Below are 13,399 nucleotides of genomic sequence, written 5' to 3'. Positions count from 1 at the left end.
TGCCTGGAATCTGTCTGTCTGGTCAGGCTTGAGCGATTCTCTCTAATGACATGCTGATTGCTTGTCGGAGCGCTGTTCGCAGCACAGTCAGTGTTTGGGATACACCGTAATTGCTTCAAGTTCACATGTACAAGTGAGCATAACTAATCCAAAGTAGCATCTCTATTTTTTAGACTTTTTCATTCCTCCCTCCATAAACATTAAAAACGATGAACAAGGTTGTAAATACAATCTCCAGCATGGAGAACAGGTGGTACTAATGGCTGTTAAGTATCCCTGAAGGAGAAGACTGGAAATCCACTATAAATTACTGGGGTATTTCTGCTACACAACTTGCCTTTTTCACTGGTGAGAGCGAAAGAATCTGTTGATGAAAGACCCGTAGGGGGAGCGCTGACTCGTATCAGTCACTGGGTTTTCTTTTGCCATCACTTTTTGAAAAACATTAGTTTGATGCATGCACATGTCATTAGCAAGTGAGAATGGTGATGCTGCATAGAAATCTCCCTATCTCCTCAGACACCTAAGTTTATGCTCTTTGTACTCTGACATACATCCAAGTCGAACTCTCCTCTCACCTACACTGAAGTAACCCCACTGACATTGAGTGCAATGGAATTGCACCCAAGATAATCAGAGCAGAATTTAGCACTTTAAAAAGAGAAGCTTCTCCAAAATAATCAGTAGGGTCAAGGTTTCACTGTGTGGGTCACAGACCCACAAGCTGACTCTCTAAGAGTGTCCAGTTCTTTGAGGTGCAGAGTTGTGAGCTCTTTGCCCCTTCCAGAATCAAGCCTAGAATTCCTAAAGCTTGCTGACGAGCTCCTTTCTGAATTTTCTGTACTCAGTCCCTTCCCTGCAGCTCTCAGAGAATTATTTCCTTGTGGGAGACTCTTCAGGGAGCCTTTTATTGGTGATGGAAACAGATTCTGATGGAGAGAGTGTCCCTTCCTCGAACAGGTAGGAAGAGGATTTGTGAGACCCACCCCACCCACCCCAGACAGAGAATCCTTCGGGGCGATGCCACTATGATGAATGGAACAGAAGGGAAAGTGAGTGGAAAGTCTGAGGGCTGGTCCAGACTAGGGGGGGGAAATCGATCTTAGATACGCAACTTCAGCTACGTGAATAACATAGCTGAAGTCGAATATCTAAGATCGGATTACTCACCCGTCCAGACGGCGCGGGATCGATGTTCGCGGCTCTCCGTGTCGATTCCGGAACTCCGTCAGGGTTGATGGAGTTCCGGAATCGATATAAGCGCGCTCAGGGATCGATATATCGCGTCTAGATTAGACGCGATATATCGATCCCCGAGCAATCGATTTTAACCCGCCGATATGGCGGGTAGTCTGGACGTGGCCTGAGAGGACCATCTCCTTCTCTACCTGATTTACCCAGTCGGAAGGGTGCAGGTCAGGGCAGCACTGCTAACCTCATGGACTGCTGCCTCCACCATGGGTTTCTCTAGGAATTAGTTGTCTCCCCATTGATAATGAGCATCTCAGGCTGTGGTTGAGGCTGGTGCTGTAAATGTGGAACAAAGACTATTCCCTGCCAACACCCCTCCTGAGAAGGACCCTCTAGTAATGCTCTCACTCTGACCTTTGTGCCCAACAGTCTGCAATCTCCTCCTCCAGATCCAGCAGGGCTGCTGCCTGAGCCATCAGCTGCTTGCTGCAGGGCAAGGATTTGAGCTGCAGGATGAGGAGTCCCAGGCAGAACTTGGCTCCCATTTCCTCCAGCTCTCGCGTTCCAATCTGCAGGCCCTGTCGGTGAAAAACAGAAGCCTGGAGTGATGAGTCTGGAATCACTCAGCTCAGGGTAGAAGAGTTACCATCTCATATAGGCTATTGCTCTCTGGAGTATTCCTCTGGGTAGGAAAGTCTAGAGGCAGGACAATGAAAGGAACCAGACAACACCCCAAAATGTTGAACCCACATGCTCACTCCATTGGTCAAAGATTGCAAACACCTATTTTTACTTTGCACTTGCTCCATATAGGTCTTTTTGTCTGCAGTGAGATTTACAGTCATTAACAGGGTCCCCTGGCCTCTATTTTACAGATGGGGAAACTGAGGCAGAGAATTCAAAGGACTTGACTATGGCTGCAGAGTGAGCCACTGTAAGAGCAAGTATCAGACTCCATGAGTTCCTGGCTCCACGCCCAGCCTTGCACTCAGAACATTAGACCACACTTCCTCTCTGCTAAAGCAAGAGTTGTCTTCTTGAGCCATGGGAAGGCAAATTGGCTGTGCCACTGTAAGCTGTCAGTAGTGGCAGAGATAAAAAGGAAGGAGGGGGAAAAGATCTTTAACAAGTTACGAATAGTTTACAAAAATCAATAACAAAGTAATTACAAAATAACAAACTCCTCTGAGGAGCTTCCCCTTCTACTAAACACTGGTGTCTCCCTGGCAGAGGCAGGCTGAGGTTGCAAACTGTGGAGCAGGATTTTCAACACCTCAAAATTCAGGGGAGTCCTGCCTGTTATGAAATATGGGGATGTGGTTCCTGGTTTGGATTGCAAACCTCTGCAAAGTCTGGGAGGCTCTGAATCTGATTTGGTAAGCAGTGAAGATCAGGGTTTGGGTCAGACCCATCTCTAATCTGGTACCTTGTCAAGTCTCTCTGACTTTGAATAAGGTGGAACAGCTCCTCTTGGGCAACCCTAGCTGATGGTCCAGTATCAAAGGAGTCCTGGTCAAGCTTGCATATAGAGGCCAATTCACAAAGGTTTGGTACATCTCTGATGCTTAGTAAGGTACATGCTGAAGTACCTGGCTGACTCAGGACCTAAATAGGGTCTCATGGATTCAAAGACTTTAAGGCCAGAAAGGCCCGTCGTGATTATTTAGTCTGACCTGCATATCTTACGCCACGGAACCTCACCCACCCACTCCTGCAATAGGCCCATAACCTCTGGCTGAATTACTGAAGTTCTCAAATTTTGACTTCAAGATTTCAAGTTACAGAGAATCCACCATTTATTTTAGTTTAAACCAGCAAGAGACCTGTACCCAATGCTGCAGAGGAAAAGGAACCCCCACCCGCCCAGGTCTGTCAATCTGATCTGGAGGAAAATTCCTTCCCCACCTCAAATAAAGCAGTCAGTTAGATGCTGAGCAGGTGGGCGAGACCCGCCAGCCAGACACCTGGGAAAGAATTCTCTGTAGTAACTCAGATCCGTGGCCAGCACGTGCCTCGGCCTGCGCTGCTTCCCACAGCCCCCACTGGCCTGGGATGGCAAACCGCATGCAGTGGGACCTGCAATCGGCCAAATCTGTGCACGCAGCAGGTAAACAAACTGGCACAGCCCACTAGGGGCTTTCCCTGAAGTCACGTGTCAAAGGTTGCCGATCCCTGCCATGTGCCATTGTCAGCAATGACATCATACCATCCCTCCGTAAACTTATCAAGCTCAGTCTTAAAACAAGTTAGACTTTTTTGTCCCCACTACTTCCCTTGGAAAGCCAATGATCCAGATAGAACTAGAATTGACTCATATTAACCCTGAACTGAACCATTCAGATGACTCTCCCCTTCCCCACACCTTGTATTTTTTATTTTAAATGGCATCTTTGTGCTTACAGCTCTCAGGGAGGCTGTCACGAGTTTCCCAATCCAACCAGAAGCAGAAAAGGCCAGAAGCCTCACAAGAAAGCCAGTTCCGGTGACATTTTCATTGCAGCTTTATGGGTCTAAACGGACTGTAATGCTTGAATACAGTATGACAACTTTTAGGTCCTGATCCCAGAAGAAACCAAATTCGGAACCATTTCTAGATATTTTGTATGTTTGTTTGTTTCCCTCAAAAAATGTGCAACTAAAATGAAACAAATCAGGGGCCTGATTCTCCTGCTGCACGTAATTCTTAATGAAACCAATGGGAGTTCCATATATGCTGTGTAAGAGCAGGACAGAATGAAGTCCACATATACAAGAGTGAGAAAGTGTCTGTAAACTCCCCTCAACTTTGGCATTCATTGACCCCACCCGGGGGGAGGGGAAGCACAATCAATCATTGAACATTTGCTGTTTCTGCCAGTATCAACCCTACTCTGTACTCTTGCACAAAACCTCCTTAGCACAAAACCTCTTTGTAGCCCCCCCTCTGATATGAGCTACCAAAGATTGTTTCCTTAATAACGGTCAAAAGCCCTCACTTACTTTCCCGAGAACAGCTGTGTGAATGGTGTGAGCTCCGTTCCAATACGGCCTTTATTTCTGGGCTTGGATGTTTACTATGTATTATTACTGAACGTCTTAGGGGTAACAGAGCCACGAAAGTTCCATTAATCCATTAGAGGAGGCAGAGCTCTGATCTCATGGGCTTTCTCCCTGTATAGACTCTGTCAGATTTGTAAAGCGCTTCAGGACCCTGGGGGACCGAGCAGCCCTCTGTAAGTGCGAGCTGTGATTATTTCTGAGCTAAGAGTGCCTGCTAGATGGAAGTAAGGAGAGATTTCTCACATAAACTACTGCACTTCTTGCAAACACTTTTGCCAAGTTTGTCAGGCCCACAAGGCCAGTCAGGACTACGAGAAAACCACCACTTATGGTTTGGCAGGTACAGTATGTGCAAATGTCACTTGGGATTAAAGCTGTCCTGGCAAATGCAGCTTTTCACGGTAAATACATTGAAATTCTTGCTCCTTCCTTCTGAGACAAAACTACAAATTTGCAATTATTATCATAGTCAATAATAAAATAAAATAATACAGCAACCAAAAATACACCAGGCACAAGAGACAAAGAAAAAGAAAAAATACCTGCCTGACTAAAATAAAGCGGTAATGTAAAATGCAAAGACAAAGCAGGCCGTGCACTGAGAGTCTGATAAGCTGGGTTCCACTCCCCATTCTCCCAGTAACCTGCTATAAAACCTTGGGCAAATCTCTTAGACAGTAAACTCTTCAGGGTAGGGACTAAATGTGTAGATATAATGAGCTATGGCAGGAATTGGCAACCTTTGGCATGCAGCCCATCAGGGAAATCTGCTGGAAGGTCAGGACGGTTTGTTTACCTGCAGCATCTGCAGGTTTGGCCAATCACAGCTCCCACTGGCCACGGTTCGCCATTCCAGGCCAATGGGGGCTGCGGGAAGGGCAGCCAGCACATGCCTCAGCCCGCGCCGCTTCCCACAGCCCCCATTGGCCTGGAACGGTGGATGCTGCAGGTAAACAAATCATCCCAGCCTACCAGTGGAGTTCCCTGACAGACCATGTGCCAAAGGTTGCCAATCCCTGCAATAGAGCTTTGCATTCAGTGCCAATACAAATCATTAATAATAGTTAGAAACCAGAGAGATAAGGCACAGGAAACAAGGGTTATAAACACAAGGCAGTAATAGTGCTTGGTGCCTCTGAACAAGTTTTTAAATGTATTATTTATTTTATTCTAAAATAATTTTTGACAGTTTTTGATTATGTCCAAGTAAAAAGGATGGAGGTGCCTGGCTCAAGCAGAGAGAGCAGAAGCACCAGTCTGACATTTATACAGTGACAAGGGCTTGTCTCAGGTGCAGAACACACAGAGAACACCTTGAGGCTTCCTCTGGGGTGAATCGCAAGGCCCTGCTTCCGAGATCAAGGCAACACACTACATACTTATCAATCCCAGAGATGCCAAGCAGAGACTGTGCTAAAGCTCTGCCTGTGGCTTTACGATTCCCCAGAGTTTTATTCAGGATATGAAGAGGCCTTAAGAAACTATGAGCGGAGAAATAATAATAATAAAACTGTAATATACCTGAGAAACATCAGGCTGTAATTGCTCGTGCACTGAAGTTAGCTGCCGTACCATAGTCCCATATTGCTTTGATATCAGACAGCTCAGGAGTAACAGCTGGAAATCTCAGCTAGAGGATTACTTGTTAACACACTTTATTCACTTCAAACACAGAGAGACTTATATTTTTTAACTCAGCTAGATCACATAATTCTCTCTCTCTCTCTCACTCTCCCCTCCTTCCCCTTCCAACTTCACCCACTGCTGAAAGGGTGTGCCATGACTACAGCAGGAAGTAGAGGTGTTGACAGAACTGAGATACAAAACTAATGTCCTTGATGGTGCCTGACAGCAGTGTCAGGAACTGCTGATGTAGATCTCTGCATCCATACACATACGTGCTGTATGAAATGCAGAAGGCAGAGGAAGAATGCAATAGAAGTGCCAATCTGTGCCTGGGTCTGGTAAGTGGCTGGTAGGAGACACTGGCCATACTGCACTGAAGTGCACTGGCTGAGGACCCAGTGACAGAATGTGGTCTGGTTACCACAGCATTACAGGTTAGTGAACTAGGCAACCGCGTCTCGCAGCATTTTTGTTCAAGGTGTCCTTCAGGCTGGGTCTTCCAAGACCTTACCTTTCTAGTACACAGCACTGAGCCTCCTCAGATATTCTAGGTTCACACGGTCCCTTGTCAGGGTGCTGCCTTCTACAGATATCCTGTTATGGGATGACAGGGGAGCTGTTTCTTGGCCACTGTGGGGCAGAGGGGAGCTGCACATGTTTTGCCAACCACAGATTCCTTGACACTCTCTTCCAAATTCTCATATCATTGCAGAAAGCTGCACTGAGGCCCCACCTGAGATTCCATTTCAAGCTTTTGGGCCACTTTTCTTATATAAGAACACACAAAATCTAGAAATCTATGCAGTTGACCAGAGGTAGAGGAGATCATAGCTATCACGAGAGGCTGAAAAGCTTTGTCATGTCTCTGTGGACCAGTTCAGCCCCTGCTGAAACTGTGAGCTGGGGTGTCAGTTAGTGCTTGAAGTCAGGGTGGGCTTTCTGAGGCAGACACGTGTCCAGTAGGAACTGGACTGGGAACCAGCAACACGTACTGTCTCACAATCAGAGGGGAATTTGGGGCAGGAGGACAGTAATTACTTGACCCACAATCTGGCCAGGACACAACTATGATAACAGGTATCTCCAAACCAGAGCTGGTCGAGTAATTCATGGTAAATAATTGTTGTTCATATTCAGCATTGCTGTATCCACAGATAGATGTTTCCGTCATTAGACAAACTGCCCTCACAATGCTTCGCAGGATTAATGATATAGCTATGGTGCTGGAGGCAAAAAGGCAGCATTAAACACTCCCACAGCCGCAAGCAACATGGCTTCGCTATGTTCACCTGACGACACAGGGGATTGCAGGACCTTGTGAGTTAAACTGGAGATGACTTAGCATAGGAAAACTAAAGGTGCAGCAAAATTAAAAGCCAAAAGACATGCATACCCACAGGTAGACTGGAGATTTTAGGGAAAATGACTGCTCCCTGAATTGAAAAAAGGGACCTTCGGTGGGCAATAATGCCATGAAGGTGTTCTCTCCTACTATCCGCCACTTCTTCAATCCTTGGGGCAACAGCTTTCAGCTATAAACTCACCTGCAGTCTCTCTCTCTCTCTCTATATATATATATACACACACACACACATACACACACACACACAGAGTATTCTCTGCATCTCTATGGCTTTACACATGCACAGTGGTTATGCCCTAAGGCTGGGTATAAATAAATTGACAGTCTGGTTTCCCACTAATTCCATCAGTGAATTCTCAGTCAGAATACTAATAGAAACCATCTGAAAGCTGCAGGGGATAAGCTAGAGAGCTGAATGAAACATTCAGTGTCTGATGTTTCCTGCCTTAATGTTAGCCTAGACTATGCCTGAACATTGCTGTCTCTCCACACTCACACACATAGCCCCAGCCCAAATGAAAACACAGAGGCACACATCTGTAGGAACCTGGTGCTTATAAACTGGGTGGTAGTGAGGAGAAAGCTACGTTTTCTCATGTGCCACAGTCCCTGACATAGCTACAATAGTGTATTTAATAGAAGGGACATCATGCATTATGGAAGAAATTACAGACAAAGCAATGAGTTTGGGCCAAAAGACTTCAAGGATAAAAATGTAGATTAAGTGAGCAGGAAGGGGCAATGACGCAGGGAAAAGGTGTGCAAGAGAGGATCAAAGTAACTTCTAAAATGAAAGATGAGAGGAGGATGGGGGGCAGACAGAAGAGAGGAGGATGGGAGATATGGAAGAGAGGACTGGAGGCTGCTGGGGCCAGTGGTGGTCAATACAGAGGAATGGAAGCAAGGAGAAAACTCATGGAACCTATCTGCCTAGCCTATTGTTATAGGAGTTTGCCACTGTTATCTTGGACATTGGCCACGAAGTGAAGTAACATCACTGCCTGTCTCTCTAGGATTGAACCTTATGGTCGTTACTCAGGCAAAGGTCCTACAAAGTCAATGGGAGTACTGCGTGCATCACGACTGAGCAAGGACATCAGGATTTGGCCAGTAGCTATTGTGACAGGAATGGCTACAAGAGAGTGGTCGAAGGTAGATACATTAGCTCCAGGCTAAGTAGGTCCCTTTTCCTTGGGTAAGATAACAGGGACTATTCCAGAACACTCAAGAACTTTCTAGAACTAATTAAGCCAGGCAGGTTAATTAGGGCACCTGAAGCCTATTGATAAGTTACTAGGATTAATTAAGGCTAATCAGGACACTTGGTATAAAAAGGCTTTCACTCCCGTTAGTGAGATGTGCATCAGGATCTAGGAGTGAGAGGACATGCTGCTGGAGGACTGAGGAGTACAAGCATTATCAGACACCAGGAGAAAGGTTCTGTAGTGAGGACAAAGTAGGTGTTGGGAGGAGGCCATGGGGAAGTAGCCCAGGGAATTGTAGCTGTCGTGTAGCTGTTCCAGAAGGCACTCTAGACAGCTGCAGTCCATAGGGCCCTGGGCTGGAACCTGGGGTAGAGGGCAAGCTCGGGTTCCCCACAAAACCTCCCAACTCCTGATCCAACACAGGAAGATATCTGAGGCTAGCAAAATCCGCCAATAAGCGCAGGACCCACCAAGGTAGAGGGGGAACTTTGTCACACTATGGATACATAAAGAGACAGAGACAGACATGAAGGGCATCGGGGGGTGCTTTTGTTTGGAGTCATTTTTCTGTGATGAAATGAGTGCTTCCCTAGTTAAACACATGTACTTTACAGCCAGGATTGCTCAGGAAGTGGAGAGAGGAAGGCAAACAAGGAGGGACAACCCCTTCCCCTTGGATCCACATGGGGAGCTGTCTTCTAAATCTGTTCAGCGGCACACTGGGAATTCAGTGGGGGAAAATATTTTAGTCAAACATTCAAGCAAGTTGAATTTTGAATTCTCCAGACTTACTGTGGGGAAAATGCTAAACTAAGTTTGCCTGGCATCACTTCCTCCTCCATTCCTCTACATCCACTGGCTATTTGTCCCGTTTTCTCATCCCCACAATCTCTCCACAGCAGACTTGCTCCCGGAGCCCTCCATGCTCCTCTCCAACCTTCCCATCTTCCCCAAATTTTCCTCTCCTTATTCCCCTTTCTCTTCTCCTCCCTCAATATCCTTCACCTTTCCTTCCTTCACCTACTCCCAGGTAGCACCCTGCCCTCACTGCCCTGATACATGAGATCAAACCAGTGAACGGCACAGAACCAATATTACCTTCTCCAACTGTAACTGACAATGTTGCTGCGATGGTTCACTCTCTCTTCCTCTGTCTGTTCCTTGTCCTTAGGCTGTAAACTCTTCAGGACAGGGATGTAGGTCCTGATTCACCATGGCCCTACATCTTGTGCCATCATTTGCATCTCCTTGCAATGGGTATAAAATGCTACTATTCTGAGCTAGTAGCATTATACACCCACTTGTCACTACTGTAAATGACTGCACCTGGTGCAGGGCAATGGAAAACCAGGCTCTACAAGGGCCATTCCTGATAAGGGCCAGGAAGAAGTAGGTTTCTATATGGGGAAGATTCTCAAAATGTAGATCTTTTCAAATGCTCACTAAGGAGAGGAAAGACAGAAAAGAATAGAGAGGAGGAAATACTCCCCTTGCAGGGAACAGTCTTTAGAGTTGGGATGCTCTCACCTTCCAACAAAGGTAAGCAATGCATTGGTTCACTTTTCCATTCATTTAAATACCAGGTATAATGCCAATGAACTGTTTTTAGGATGTGTGTTTTGGTCAATCAACTGCTTTGGATGGCACCTGTACTAACGCAAACATATTATGTTAGTGTTAGTCCACACACACCCTGAACAGTCCTTCACCCCGTCTCATTTTGTCTCTCCCGTAAGCAGCGCCCTGTTTCCTAAGTAGTGGAACGGATTGAATGGGTGTTTTGCCAGCCCAAAACTGAGTACTCTGTAGGAGCTTGCATTGTTTCAATCTGACAGTGCCTGGAGCGGCATCAAGCTCCTATTTGATTCTGATTGCCATAGACATTTCCAGCAGAAGGAAGTTTCCTCTGTACATATTGGCTGGTTAACTTTGTGGTACTATTTGCACATGAAGGCCTCCTATTACTGAGCAGTCTGTTTCTCCGTGTGCTCAGAAAGAGGGGAGGTGAAGCGACAGTGCTTCTACCCTTTGTAGTGAGACTTGGAGGGAAAGTCTTCAAAAATAAATGTGAACAAATAGTTGGACATTTCCAGTGTGTTCTTAAAGAAAAAATCCTGCCAAATCAGGACCCCTGTGCTTCTCAGGTTCATATACATCGGCCTATCTAGGTCAGGGGTCAGCAACCTCTGGCATGCAGCTCGCTAGGGTAAGCACCTGTTTGGGCCAGGTTTATCTGCCGTGTTGGCAGGTTCGGACGATTGCGGCTCCCACTGGCCGCAGTTCACCGTCCCAGTCCAATAAAAAACTGGCCCAGCCCACCAAGGTGCTTACCCTGGCAAGCCGCATGCCAGAGGTTGCTGACACCTGATCTAGTTACTTCTGCAGCCCCCGTCACTGTAGTCAGTGAACGCCTCACAAACACTAATGAATTTATCCTCATGCTGAGGCAGAGAAGAATTCTCATTTTACAGATGGGAACTGAGACGCAGCAAGGGAAGTCTATGACAGAGCCTGGCACTGAATTCAGGTCTCGTATATTCCAGCCCAGTGCCTTATCCAAAAGACTATCTTTCCTCCCCATGGATCCCATATAAGTACTAGGCAAACTAGTATCACCCCTGTATGTGGAGACTGGCAAATTCACAGGTATTCATATGGGCCCCGTTACCATATTATCTGAGCACTTCACACAATCTTTAATATATTTATCTTCAAAGCACCCCGCTGTGGTAGGACAGAGCTATTATCCATGTGTCAATAACTTTAGCGTACATCAGAATAACCAGACCAATAGTCCATGTAGTCCAATGTCCTGTCTAGAGCTTCTGAGGAAGATGTAAAATGTACCTAACTCCGCAATATTACACCATGGGAGTGAAATATCATGTTGATCCCAGATGAGGATCACCACATACCTTGAAACATAAGGCCCTTGTAATTTTAGTCCAGCTAATGTAAGTGCAGATGCTGCTTTTATTTATAAGTCTCTAATTCTTTTTGTTAATCATAATAAACTAGTTGTCTTTATAATGCCATCCACTGCTGGGTTCTACAGATTAATTATTCTATGGAGTGCCCTCTTATCCTGCTATTATATCACAAGGTAAAGCATAGCACCTGCAGGGCCTTCTACATGCCACTTAATCTCACTGCAATAACAGTCCACAACACCCTTCAGCACAGGGTCTCAAAGGACTTTACAAACAGTAACTGGTGACGGGTGACGTCTCACAACCCTCTTCCCAGGTGTTTACTATTATCTCCATTTTATGTGTCATGTATATGAGACATGGAGAAGGGAAGCTGCTTGCCCAAGGTTACACAGCAAGTATGGTGCTCCTGGGAATAAAACCCAAGAGTCATGACTCCTGTTCTAAACCCTAGAACTACACCAGAGGGTTGTAAAAGTCATTATTCTACTAACCCAGGGACTGAGGGGAGGACTTGTGCCACCCCTATTTGTGGCCTGCAGGAGCTGGTTCACGATCTGGCACAAGCCAGGGAGGCTCATGACTGCCGTAAACTGCATTCATGCTACCATAGGTCCTCGGCAGTGAGGAATCAGCATGGTACAGGTCCATCCCAGGACACACACTTCCTCCTACTTGCTCCGACCTGGCAACAGTCTCCCTCCAGCTTCCCTCAGCACATCCCTTGCTTGTCCCCGGTGCTTCTGCAGAGATGGGACAGAACAGGTGGAATTGGCTCAGCACTGGGTGGGGGTGTCTTGTGTCAGGGAATTCTGGGGAGCCCCCCTGTGCCAACTACATTAGTGCAAAGCATGCACAGCATAGTGATGAATCCCCCCAGGCAGGGCTCAGGGTTACTTCCACACACTGTAAAGCCCCTTTTCAAATTGTCCTTTACACTTTCCATTTTCAAACTGCACAGTCCTAATTTTCCTAATCTCTCCTCATACAGAAGCTCCTTCCAGGCCACTAAACATTTTCATTTGCCTTCTTTGGACCTTCTTTAGCTCTGCTTTGTCTTTTTCCAGATGAACTAATCCAGTCCAAACCTAGTATTCTAGGAGAGGCAGTAACATTAATGTCCATAACGGCATTATAATATTTGCTGTGTTATTCCTATCCCTCGCTTCATATCGTCTGGTATCTAATTCACTTTTTTTTTTTATTGCTGCTGCTGCTACACACTGAGCAGACATCTTCATCTAGCTTTCTAGGTGATGGCGACTTATTTTTCCTCACTGACTACAACTAATTCAAAAGCCATCCACATGTTCGAGTGCTTTAAATTGGCCCTTCTAATGTGCCTTTGTCTACATTTCATCAGCCATCATATTATTCAATTTCATCATTTCTTTAGGGCCTTACAATCTTCCCCACTATTTTATAATTCAGTTGCAGCAACAGCAGCAAATTTTGCTACCTAATTCTCCTCCCCATAATCTGGGTCATTAATTAGTATATTGACCAGCACCAGTCCTAGCACTAATACTTGGGGTCATCTCACTTTTAACCTCTTACCATGCTAAGAATTGCCCATTTATTCCTACTTTTTATTCCTCTCTTTTAACTAGGTTTGAATACATGAAAGTTCCTTTACCTCTCACCTCAGGGTTTCCAAATTTCCTTAATAGTCTTTTGCAAGGGGCTATATCAAAAGCCTTATGAAAGTCTAATTACATTTCAGTCACCACTTCTCTTTCAGCCACTGAGTTCCTTGCCTCTTTCAAGGAATCAAAATTCACCTCACACACTATGTTGCCTTGTCCCTATGTTATTATACTCACCTGAAACTCTGTCTTCAATGGTTTTCTCAGCCCCTGAAGTAAGTCTATAAATGCCAAGAATCACACTTAGCACCTTGTTAAAAAAGGTTATGACACTGACTGCCACCTAGTCCTCTGGCTGTTTGTAATGATAAATTGCATATTTTTGTTAGTAGCTCTGCTCCTTTGTTCACTATTTCCCTCAGAATTCCGAGAGGTATGTCATCTGGTCCTGATCGTTAA

The 13,399-nt window shown here is 45.7% G+C and overlaps 1 protein-coding gene across 1 annotated transcript in view; it reads right to left on the bottom strand.

Moving 5' to 3' along the window:
• The window catches only part of AGBL1 (ATP/GTP binding protein like 1), a 386,927-nt gene that overhangs the window by 113,069 nt on the left and 260,459 nt on the right, over window positions 1-13,399 (bottom strand). The window contains exon 22 of the mRNA XM_030579006.1: window positions 1,606-1,769. Within this exon, the coding sequence (XP_030434866.1) occupies window positions 1,606-1,769 (164 nt within the window). The remainder of the gene's footprint in view (window positions 1-1,605; window positions 1,770-13,399) is intronic.

Source organism: Gopherus evgoodei, chromosome 10, assembly GCF_007399415.2.
Source record: "Gopherus evgoodei ecotype Sinaloan lineage chromosome 10, rGopEvg1_v1.p, whole genome shotgun sequence".
Lineage (NCBI taxonomy): Eukaryota > Metazoa > Chordata > Testudines > Testudinidae > Gopherus > Gopherus evgoodei.
This window is presented reverse-complemented; position numbering and strand designations above follow the sequence as displayed.